The sequence below is a fragment of the Pteropus alecto genome, unplaced genomic scaffold, assembly GCF_000325575.1.
Source record: "Pteropus alecto unplaced genomic scaffold, ASM32557v1 scaffold45, whole genome shotgun sequence".
NCBI classification, from domain to species: Eukaryota; Metazoa; Chordata; class Mammalia; order Chiroptera; family Pteropodidae; genus Pteropus; species Pteropus alecto.
The window spans coordinates 38,418,756-38,430,094 of NW_006442491.1; the positions used below are offsets into that span (position 1 = coordinate 38,418,756).

Below are 11,339 nucleotides of genomic sequence, written 5' to 3' on the forward strand. Positions count from 1 at the left end.
CCAGAAGCGTGTGTGGAGGTTCTGCTGGCTGCGGCTGGGATGTGGCTGTGCGGGCAGAATGCCACGAGACTTAGGGATCACCTGTGGGGCGAGAGCTGAATGGGGGTGCCAGAGGTTGGGGAGTGTTGGGGAGGGTCCGGCCCAGACAGTGGAGAGACCTCGGTGAGTACGGACAGTCTCTTAAAACTCCAGGAAGATCAAGCCTTTGGAGTAAGGACAGTGTTGTAAAGCAGGGGTCCCCAACTTTGCAGGGCCTGTTAGGAACCAGGCCACACAGCAGGAGACGAGCAAAGGGTCATCTGTATCTGCAGCCACTGCCCAGCGCCAGCATCACCGCCTCTGCTCCACCTCAGGTCACCAGGCGTTACATTCTCATAGGAGCACCGGTCCCTGGTGCCACAAAGGTGGGGACCGCTGGGCTACAGGATCCCAGTGAAGAGAAGACAGAGCCGCCATTGCCGTAAACACGTTTGGAGTCTTCAGAACAAGATGAACGGACGGATGGGGAATCTTAGCAGACAAACAGAAACCAGAAGACAGAACCGAATGAAAATTCTAGAATGAAAAGTATAATGTCTGAAATGACAGCGTCACAGCACATCAGAGATGGCCCCACTTGTGCCTGGACAGGCTCTCAGATGGGTCTCGCATGGGGCTCGTACAGTGAGGACCCCGCCATCCTCCTGTCTCCCGCTCACTGTCAAAGCCCCATGCACGAGCCCCAGCGGCCGAGCCCACCAGCCTCCAGGGGTGTCTGTCTGTGTCGCCGGGCGAGACCGCCTCTGAGCTCGCCGCCTGCTCTCCACTGTGACCGGGGCAGCTCGCGCCTCCGTGAGCCTCACGGACACTGTCATTAAGTCACCGGTGATGGGGGCCTGGTGGGCCCCTTCCCACTCTGTCAGGACAAGGACCCCGGGGGTGGAAAGGCGGGCCGTCGAGGCGGTCATACGTTTTTCTCCTTCTAAGTTTGCTAATCTGGTGAATTACATCAACTGCTTTTCCAAATGATGAACCACCTGGCGTTCCAGTTGGTCACGGTCTACTGTCACTTTTATAAATTGTCGGATTTGATCTGCTAGAACGTTACGTCGGTCTTCACGAGGCCGTCAGTCTTCAGCTTCTTTTAACTGTCCTTTCTGGTTTCGACGGCACAGGAAGGTCCAGCCTCGTGGCAGAGTCTTCCCTCGGTTTCCATTTTCCGCGGTGGTTTGTACAGAGTTGGTGTTTATTGGGGCTTCCATGGAATTCGTCAGCGCACCCATCTGGGCCTACAGAGGTTTTTTGTATGTGGAAGGAGGTTTTTAACTAGAAATCGTGTTTTCTGAATGGATATAGACCTGCGCTGTTTATGCATTTCTCCTCGAGTGAGGCTTGGCAGTCTGGAGGGAATCAGATGAAGGTATCACCTCTCCAATTCCCGATCTCGGGGATGCCCCTCTCTCCCTCTCGGCCCCTGCTCCCCGATAAGTCTGGCTAGAGTTTTGTCAATTTTATTGCTCTTCTCAAAGAACCAGCTTTTTCTGTTTCAATCGTTCTCTTTACTGTTTTTCTATTTTTTATTTTATTGGTCTCTGCGCCAATGTGTGCTTTTGCTACTTCCCCGGCTTTAATTTGCTCTTCCTCTTCTCGTTTTAGAAGCTGAGGGCAAACGGTTCGAGACCTCTTTTCTAACGGAGGCATTTAGTGCTGTAAGCCCCCCGCCCCCAGCACCCTTTGGATAGCTTAGATTTTTATTTACTGCAAAGTGCTTTCTAATCTCTCAATTTCTTCTTGGAACTATGAGTTTTCAGAAGTTTTCAATTTAGTTTCCAAAGACCCGAGTTGTTCCGGAAAGTTCTTTTTGTGATTGACTTCCAGCTTCACGCCGCTTGGATCAGAGAGCATGCTGCGTATGAACCGAGCACTTTTAAACGTATCGATGGCCCATCATGTGGTGTCCCTGGGTAGATGATGCACATGCCCTTGGAAGGAGCGTGGGCTGTGGGGTCGCGGGCTAAGAGCGCTTGTATAAATGGGAATTGAATCGGATTTCTTCGGAGTGTGGCTCACCTGTCTTCTCCGTACACGCTTCTGTCTACTGATTCCATCCGTTACTTAGAGGTTTTGAAATCTCCAACGGTAACCAGAAGTACCTATTTCGTCTCTCAGCCCTGTCGGTTTGGGCTTTATGTATTTGAGCCTTTCAGTAGGTCCGTAAACACTGAGGATCGTTCTGTCCTGACGAAGCCGGCCCTTTGTCATTGTGAAGGGATGCTGTTTGTTCCTGACAAGGTTGGTGGCCCTAAGGTCCGCCGCGTCTGATTTTAATAGGCCACCTCGGCTTCCTTGTGAATGGTACATCTTCTTCCCTTTGTACTTTTCATCTATGTGTGTCCTTAGGGTGCGCGTTCCGTAGGCGGCGTGCAGCGTGGTCTTGCTTTTCCACCTGTTCTGAGAACGTTGCCTTTAGTCGGGGTGCTCAGGCATCTGCTCTCCACGTGGCCATGTTTCGAGGTGCAGACCGACCTCCTGTCCCTGCACTGGGCTCCCCTGCACAGCCCTCTCCCCTCCAGCCCTTGCCCCTCAGGTGCTGGCCGCCTCTGGCCCCCGGGCCTCTCGGCTTTCGGCTTCATCTTGTCCCAGGTCCCTCCAGGTCCCTCTCCTGGGCCCTCGGCCCAGAAACTTCTCAGAGGCCGTAAGCTGGGCCGCCGTGGGGCTCACGTGGTTTGTGTCTCATCTCTCAAAGATCACGGTCCTTTTCAGTGTCTTGAAACCCATCGTTTCATCCATTTTGATTGTTTTTGTTTTTGGGTGGGAAGGAAAATTCAGTCCTTGTTTCTCCAACTTGGTCAGAAGCAGAAGTTCATGTGGCCGTTTCGCCGTGGAGCCCCAGGCTAGTGCTCACGCCTGTCCCTCTGTGCCGCGGAGCTGGGCTCTGACAGGGCAGGTCCTCGTGGGTGCCGGCTTGGGGGCTGCTCCCCGCAGAAGCCTTCCTCGACCTGGACTTCACACTCCCTGCCCGGCAGGCGCACCCTCTGTGCCCTGCGCCCCAGAACTCAGCAGTCATTTTCTGAGTCCGTGCACGGGAAAAAAATGAACACGGCAGAGTCTGCTCTGTGGACGAGCTCACCGATCTCTTTCTCTTCGTCGAGTGAAGATGTTTCCAGCTCGAGGGAAGAGCCCACCGACGAGTAACTGGGGCGTGTTGTGGGGATGGGCAGCCAGAGACACACACAGTGTGTTCCGGGTCATTATAGACGCCCGTTTGCGCAGCTCCCTCCCTCCGTGTGTGAGCTCAGTGGGGCGTACATCACACAGTCTTCGCTTCTTAGGCGCCGGGTATGCGACAGGTGCATTCATCATCAGCAGGTGTCTGATTGAACCGGGCAGATTCATGAACGTCAGGGTTAGCATGCAGACTCTGGGGTCAGGCCCAGGTTTAAACCTTGGTTCTGTCACTTGACCTCTCTGGGTTTCAGCTGTGGACTTGCGAAGTTTGTGACACCTGAGGGGTGCCAGGTGGGGGCATCCTGAGGGGGGCCAGACATGCAGGCAGGCCTCACGGTGTGGTGGGAGGGGGCTGGCGAGGGAAGTCCTGAGCCATTAGCAGCTGGCTCTTGCTGTCATGGGACAGAGGAGGAAGCAAGCGTGGACAGAGGGGTTCACAGGTCGAGTCCCGGGGTGCACCCACATCTAGAGGTGGGGAGATGACAAGGAACCAGCGAGGGAGCCAGACGTGGCATCGAGAACGGGGTGTCGCAGGCCAGCGTGGGACTCGGAGGGAGAAGGAAGGGAGCGGTGGGTGCCCGAGATTAGCTACGCGCATCCTTTGCTCCACCGGGGTGCATGATGGGAGCTGCTGAGCCAGGGCTGGGGGCGTGTTGTGTGTCCCCCGACGGCCCGCGTGTTGGTGGCACGCAGCGTGGGAGGCTGTCCCCGCTCGATGAGGCGGAGCGGGCTGTGCCGGTCACCAGCCGTCTGGCGGTGCCCATCGCGGTCAGTGGGGCGTTGCAGAGGGCGCCTCAGCGTTGGCTGCATCGACCTGGATCTGCCAACGTCACCGTTTTACTTTTAATTAACTTAATTTTTTTTTGCCTCTGCATTGATTTTTTTTTTTTATCAGTTTTTGCCAAAAGACAATTTATGGAGTATCGAGCAGGACCGAAGACGGATGAAAACTCTTGCACTTGGGGAGACGATGACCTGCCCAACAAATGCCCCCTGGGGACAGGCACTTTGTACAAGGCCAGCTCTGAGTCAGATCTGACACAGCCGGCCTTGTGGTGGGGACAGGGACAGCAGACAGCCAGACGACAGTCCTTTGGGAACGAGGCCCCTCTGCCCCCTCTGTGGGCTCCCGGGCACTGCTGTTCACGAGGGTGCGAACTGTTCCATTTCAAGGCCCCCGCAGCACTGGGGAGAAGGCAGGGGACTAGACGGAGAGTCAGCCGGCATTTTTGTTTTCGTTTGTTCGTTTTTTCGATAAACATTTCCTGCTTGGCAGTAGCCATTCGGTTAATTTACAGAGCTCTGAAAAAGTTGATTCTGACCCTTTTTGCCAGTTTTCCCGTTGCTTTCATGGAGGAGAGTCTCCACTACCTTCACTGATGTCGCTTGACAAAGTTCTTTCTTTGTAAAGAACTATTTTTATATAAGTAAACGGTGTTTAAAATAAAGATGAAATACGGAACACCAGAATGAATAACTAGCATAATCGATGCCTGGCATTGGTTTATAGTAGAATTAGGCTGATTTATAGTACAATTATGCATCCTTCCTAAGTTCGACAGAGAACGCGTCTCTGCGTGTGTAGCACACTTCTCTGCTAGTTGCTTTTTTCAGCAGCGTAGCGTGACTGTCCCTTTGTCCCTCAGGAACACCTGCAGCGCTGTGCTCAGGCTTCCCAGGGCTCAGGTGGCGCCGAGGCACCGCGCCCTAACAGGTGTCCTCCTGTTGGGCCTTTACGTCGTTCCCGCTTTCACAGACGAGGCTGATGAACGCCCTTTGTGCGTGTTTTATGGGCCCCTCCCGTTTGTTTTGAGTCCCATCTCCTGGTCAAGGGATTTCTGGGACAGAATGATCAGAAGACAAGTGTATTTGGGGGCCTTCGGGGGTGGAGGCCTGCCTGCTCCCCGCGGTCCGGGCACAGAGGTCTCCTGGCTTCTGCGTCAGCTTCGCACGTGGCTCAGTGTTTGGCAGGGCACTTGGGAGCCGAAGCTCATCAAATTCATGGAAAGCTCTCGTTCTAAGCTGTCTGGGAATTTTCTGACTTTTAAGTAGCAAACCCTGATAACCTCCCGATGCCTTGGGAAAGACCTGAAGTCAGCTCGACGTGGCCCTACTGTGCGCCCCAGGGGTGCTCACAGAGGCTGGGGGAACGGCCGGGGAAGGGCTGCTCCTAGCCTAGCAATTTCTATGGCATGAATTCTCAGTCACATCTAGAACTCTCTGATGCAAGGATCTTTCAGTTAAGAACAACCGTAATTAAAGTTCGTAATGACAAGCCTGAGACATTTGCAATAGGCTTAGAGATTTTCTCTATCAGAAGCTAAAGAGCTTAAACCACGGTGTCGTTTTACGGTTGAGCATAACATAGTTCTCTGAAAATGGCGATCCATCCTCGCCACGTTTTACACCCTCGATGGTCACGGAGGATTTGTCCTGAGACCTTCGAGACACCTTAACTCACGAATGCCACCCTAGCTTTCAGTTGCCTCCAGAACATGCAGTGAAGACCCACCGAAAAATGCATGCCGTTCCTTCAGGCTGTTTTTGATTCTCTAAATACAAGATCCCTGCCCTTTACGAAGCTATTAGAACAAACTCAGGCCCTTGCTGAAATGGTTTGTGGTCATTATTTTTCTCTCTTCTCTCTAAAACCCGTAAGGAATGTGCGCAGAACGCCAAGTTGGCATTCGAAATTCACGCCTCAGCTCAGCCCAGTGTTTAGTGTCTTACTTTATCCTGAGCTCTGTTAAACTAGCATTTAGCAGACTTATTTCTTGCTTTGTATTTCCTTCTCCTGCCCTGGGGGTTGACTCTGTTTTGTGGAGCCATTTTTCCTGAGGGATAAAGTTTGCCTTCATCTGTGGCCGTGATGGCTGATGGTCTGGGCCCCGGGATTTAAATCTGTGTCCTTGTGCAACCGCAGAGCCGCACCCTGCAAACCTGCAGTCTGCACTATACCTGCAGCTACTTGCCAATTGTCAGTATCTGCCAGGGGCGGGTGGGGACTAGGTCACTGAGGCAGCTCGATTAACCGGGACCCCGGCATTTCGGAGCACCCCAGTGCACGACCCTCTGCCTGTGAATGCAGCCAGACCCCATTTCTGCTCCCTACGAGCTTGCCCGTGCCCTGATTTTGCTCTGCTGATCCTGGATGTGCGCAGAACGCCAAGTTCGTCCTCAGCCTCGTGGACCCTGAATCAGCCCCCACGCTACTGCCTCCCCCCCACCCCCAGGGTTATCAGCATTCACTGATAACCTACTCGGTCAGTGCTGTCCTAGGACCCCGGAGAGCAGACTGTCATTGACCTTAGTCTCGTGGAGGAGACAGAATAAACGAACGTACAAGAAGGAGATCGGATAAGGGGCGGTTACAAGGTGGAGAGATGGTGATTGGAGACCCTCTTGGAGGGGATGGTTCAGGACCAGCTCGGCCGTTCCAGGCCGAGCTGGCCAGTAAGCGGGGGACAGCCTGGGGCACAGACCAAGGTGGGATGTTCTAGGAACTGAAGGACGAGCCAATGGCCAGAGGTAGCGAGCCGTGGGGACGGCGGGCTGCGTGGTGGGGAGGGGGGGTGCTGCCATGGATAAAGAAACTTGGACACTTTTGGAAAGACGTGGGGGCTCTTGCGAATCACTCTGGGGCAGCAGGTGTCCACCAGGACTGTCCCCGGAGACCCGGGAGGAATGACCGTCCCCGCCCGGGGCGGGGGGCCCTACGCGTGGGGTTTAGGGAAGGAAGACGGCGGATCAGTGTCGCCCCACGTTGCCCACTGCGCCCCCCGGGGGCCACCACCCGCGCACAGCATCCCCCGTGGTCCCCGCCCCTTCCTCCGGCAGGTGGGTGGCTGTGGCACCAGCCGGCACCTCTCTGACCCCCGTTTCCTTCCCCGGCCTCAGGAACGCTGCCGCGGAAATGCAAGAAGGAGCTGCTGGCGGTGAAGCTGCGGAACCGGCCGAGCAAGCAGGAGCTGGAGGACCGCAACATCTTCCCCAGGAGGACGGATGAGGAGCGGCAGGAGATCCGGCAGCAGATCGAGATGAAGCTCTCCAAGTAAGCGGCCGCGTGGGGAGGCCGCGGAGGCCACGCGTGCCTGCCCCGCGGGGGAGCGGGGGACCGTGTGAGCTCGCCTCTCCCCGCCACGCCACCCCGGGCCCCCGACGGGCGCCCACAGCAGGGGTTCCCTGTCGCCGCTATCCGCACTTGGGACCAGAAGGTTTGGGGGAGTCCTGCACTCCGTTCGATGCTTATTTGGCAGCATCCTGGGTCTCTACATGGTACAGCCCCCGGTGACAACCTGAATTGTCCCAGACCTTGCCACATGACCCCTGGGGGTTCGTGCCCAGTGGAGAGTCACTGGGTATAGGAGTGGGGAGGAGACAGAGATGGCGGGATGCGCCTCGCGGGGCGGGCGGGGGAGGGGAAATGTCCCACTCATTTCCACCTGGTCATCCTCCCGCGAGACCGTGCGTGGAGCATCGCCGACCTGCTGAGAGTTTCGAGAAAAGCTGGGATTCTGTGTGTTCTGGGGGAAACTGCACCCAGTCAAGCCGTCTGCCCCCTGGCTGCGGCCCAGAGCCCCCAGGGGTGCCCTCAGGGGTCACAGGTCTGCGGCTAGAGACACACTGTGGCAGGGACAGGGGACAGCGTGTGCGTGTTAGCAGCCGGGGCCTGTTGGAATCCGGTCATGCTCCCTGATGCCGGACGCCAGATGGGGCGGGGGGGGGGCGCAGGGGTGTGGTGTCGAGCTCTGGGGACCAGGTCGCTCCCAGAGAAGCAGAGCAGCTTCGTCCAGCTCGCTCACGTGCCCTGGCTGTTTGGGCTGCCGAGGCCTGGGAGCCGGGTTCTCGCAGGTCCCTCCCGGGTCGGCCCCGAGTTTCTCAGTGAGGCCGCGCTCGGCGGCGTGGATTGTGGTCAAGGTGCCTGGTGCTGACCCGTGGCTCCCGGACCCGGGACGGGACCCCCAGGGAGAAGCTTTCTAAATGTCTCGGGAGGATGTTTTAACGAAATCCCCGGTACCGATGGGGTGACAGGACTGCCCCCCACGGGGCCTCATTCACCTGATGGGAGCGAAGTCATCGGACCCATCGCGACTTTGTCACTGTGTGTCCGATCAGCAGCAGAGGCCGATTTTACTCCTATGCGGAGCAGGTGCGTTGCTGGCGACACAGCCGTGCGGGGTGCAGGAGACCCTCCCGTTCGCTCGCGTGCCACTGTGGGGAGGCGCTGCCTCGGGCCTTCCCGCGTCCCGATGCCGGCCCCGGGCCGTACGACAAGATGCTCGGTGACCACCGTGGGGCGGACGGAGTGGGGGCGGGAGGTGTGGCCGTGTCGCTCCCCGAGGGTGGGGGCTGGTGGTCACAGGGGAAGGCGGAGGCCTGAGCACGGGCCTCACTCAGGGCAGCAGGAAGGGCCCCCCAGGCGCAGTCTCGCCCAGGACCCCCATATGGAGCATCTGGACGAGCATTTCCTAAAGTGGCGACAGGTTTTCTGTAAACAAGCTGTCCCCGGCTGATGGTCACAAAAGGGAAAACGTGTCACCAGTGGTTTACTTGCCACAGGACTTGTCAGAGCCTTTCACGTGACGAGGCTCGTCGTCTTCTGCGAGAGGGGACGGAGTCCTTCGCCGGGCGTGCTCCTCTGAGACCCCCGCGTGCTTCGGCAGCCTGTTGGGGCCCCGACCACCCATCCGAGGCTCGGCTCTTCCGCTTCCTCCAAGTTTTCGCTTTCACAGCGCTCACACCCCTCCTCGTGCTCGGTCCGTTCGCGGGGGGGCCTCCAGCCGCCGCACCCCGCAGGAGGCCGCGGCATCCCACGTGCGGGACTGGTTTGCCTTTCTGCCCATGCGCCGCGACGGCTCCAGCCGTCCGGCCCACGGGCGCGCGGCGATCGCGTGAGGGTGGCTCCTCCTTTCTCCTGTTTCTAGGGAGACCGGACGTGTTTTTCCGTGTTTATCCGCATTGAGGATTCTTTCCGCGCGCCTTACCTGCCGTTCTCTGCATCTGAACGGTTTGAGGCGTTTCCTTTGGAAATTCTGGCTTTTAACCTTTTCCCGGTTTTGTGCGTCGCTCAGCCCTCCTCCCTGTGTAGAGTCGTATTTTCATTCGGTTCACACTTTTCTTCGAGGTGCAGACGTTTTTCGTGTGTCAGGTGGTCATGGCCTGTCACAGGTGTCGACAGGCTGTCTGCGAAGGGCCAGATCGTGAACGTTTCCAGCCTGTAAACCCACGTCTCGTTGTAGCACAAACCCAGCCATAGCCAGTGTGAAATGAATGGGAGGTACCTAATTTACAAATAAAACTTTATTTATAAACGCAGACGGCAGCCCGCGGGGCAAGGCGGGGGTGCCGGAAGCCACACCCGACGGCCTCCGTCACCTGCGGACTCTGTGACTCATTTTAACCCTTGGACTGGAATGGAGTGGTGAGCAGGTCCTCGGACATTCGTCACTGTGCTTAAAAGCGGAAAGGTGACCACAGAATTAGTCACAGAGCCGCCGTGGGGAGGTCGCGTCCCGCAGGCCAGACGCCGTCTTCCTGGCCAGTCCGCCCCGTGTACCCGCCAGGAACCGCTGAATGGGACCCCTCGGTCTTCGTTTTGCCTCCTTCCAGAGATGCTTCTGCCATCACGTGTGGAATGGTTCAGCCTCTGGTTGCCGTGGCAACGTGCCAGCTACGTTATCCCGAAGGCAGTTGGAGCTTTTGTCGTGCGATTTCCAGACCCTTAAAATTCGATCTTTCGGGTACTCCTGGGTTTTTTTCTAGATGGAGCTGTCACTGTCCACACCATCCCCCCCACCCCCATAACACACCCTGGGTGCTGGTCCAGGGGCCGGAGCGGAGGCAGGGCCTCCTTCGGCCCTCATAACGAGTCTCACCCCTTCCCGTCCGGGAGCCCAGCTTACCTTGAGCCCAGGTGTCACGGAAGTGCAGCGTCAAGGAGCCGCGCCCCGTGGCAGCTGCCGTCCAGTCACGTGCACGGCCACTGTGTGAGGGGAGCTGGCCGTGACGGTGCCTGCAGCTTTCAGTTTTTAGTGCCGACCCTATGAGGTCAGTTTCGCTCATTTTCCCTCATTAATCTCGTCCTTTTGAGAACCCGATAAACCATCTCCATTTTACAGATGAGAAAACGAAGCCTCAGGGAGGGACTTGCCCGGCATCCCACAGCAGGAGGAGGTGGGGCATGAACCAGGGGGACCCCCCGGGTCACCGTGCACGGGCCTCAGGTGCAGCCTTCTAGAGGGGCCGGCGCTGCCCAGCCCCGTGTGTTTATCTCAGTCACAGCTTCGCGTCTGCTCATGGCGGCCTGCCTTCCGCCAACACGCTGGGCCTCATGAAGCAAAGCGCTTCATGCCTGTGTTAGGGTGGGGGTGGCGGGAGGTGATGGAAATGTCCCCCGACATGGGACAGTGGGGAGTAGGCGGGACTGTCCAGGGAGAGATGCGGTCGAGCTCGGGCTCCAGGACCCGTGGGCAGGCGGAGTCCGTCCCGCCCTCCTGTCACCGCTGTGTGGGTTTGGGGTGACACCGCCACCTCTGAATCTCCCTCCTGGTTTGTCACATGCGGACAGCAGAGGCACCTTCCTCCCAGGAGCCCCTGGACGCCTCTGGTCAGTCCCTGGGAAAACACACACGCGCGTGTTCCCGGCAGGAGGCGGGCTGGAGCTGCTGCTGTTGCGGTTCCGGCCAGACACACTCCTGGGCCAGTCGTCACCTGTGCAGGGGGAGGAGGCCACCAGTAGGCCTCGGCGAGGATGACGTGAGTTCTGCCGTGTTCGAACAGCTCCTGGGGCGCCGAGGAAGCCAGCAGGCTGGAGGTCGCGTTCCCATGGTGGCTCTCATTCCGAGTGTCATGTGATTTGCCTGGAGACGGGGGCCAGCAGGCCATGTCAGCGATGCCGGAGCCTGCGGTCACCTCTCCCCAGGGGGCTCGTCTGCTCTGGGACTGGCCGCGGGGCGGGGGGCTGATTGAAGCCCAGTGGCGTCCTTCAGGAGTGGGTACTTAGCATTCAACGCGGGCATCAAATGGTCCTCGAGCTTGTCCCTTCGTACATCTTGTTCTGCTGCATCCGGTACCGGCTGCCACCACCCAGGCCCCCACGAAAACACAAGTTCCCTGGGGAAAAAAGTGTCATG

General features: G+C 57.8%; 1 protein-coding gene across 1 annotated transcript in view; it reads left to right on the forward strand.

The window, feature by feature from the left end:
• Positions 1-11,339, forward strand: part of PHACTR3 (phosphatase and actin regulator 3) — a 59,504-nt gene that overhangs the window by 28,714 nt on the left and 19,451 nt on the right. The window contains exon 8 of the mRNA XM_006922106.1: positions 7,105-7,258. Coding sequence (XP_006922168.1) covers positions 7,105-7,258 — 154 coding nt within the window. The remainder of the gene's footprint in view (positions 1-7,104; positions 7,259-11,339) is intronic.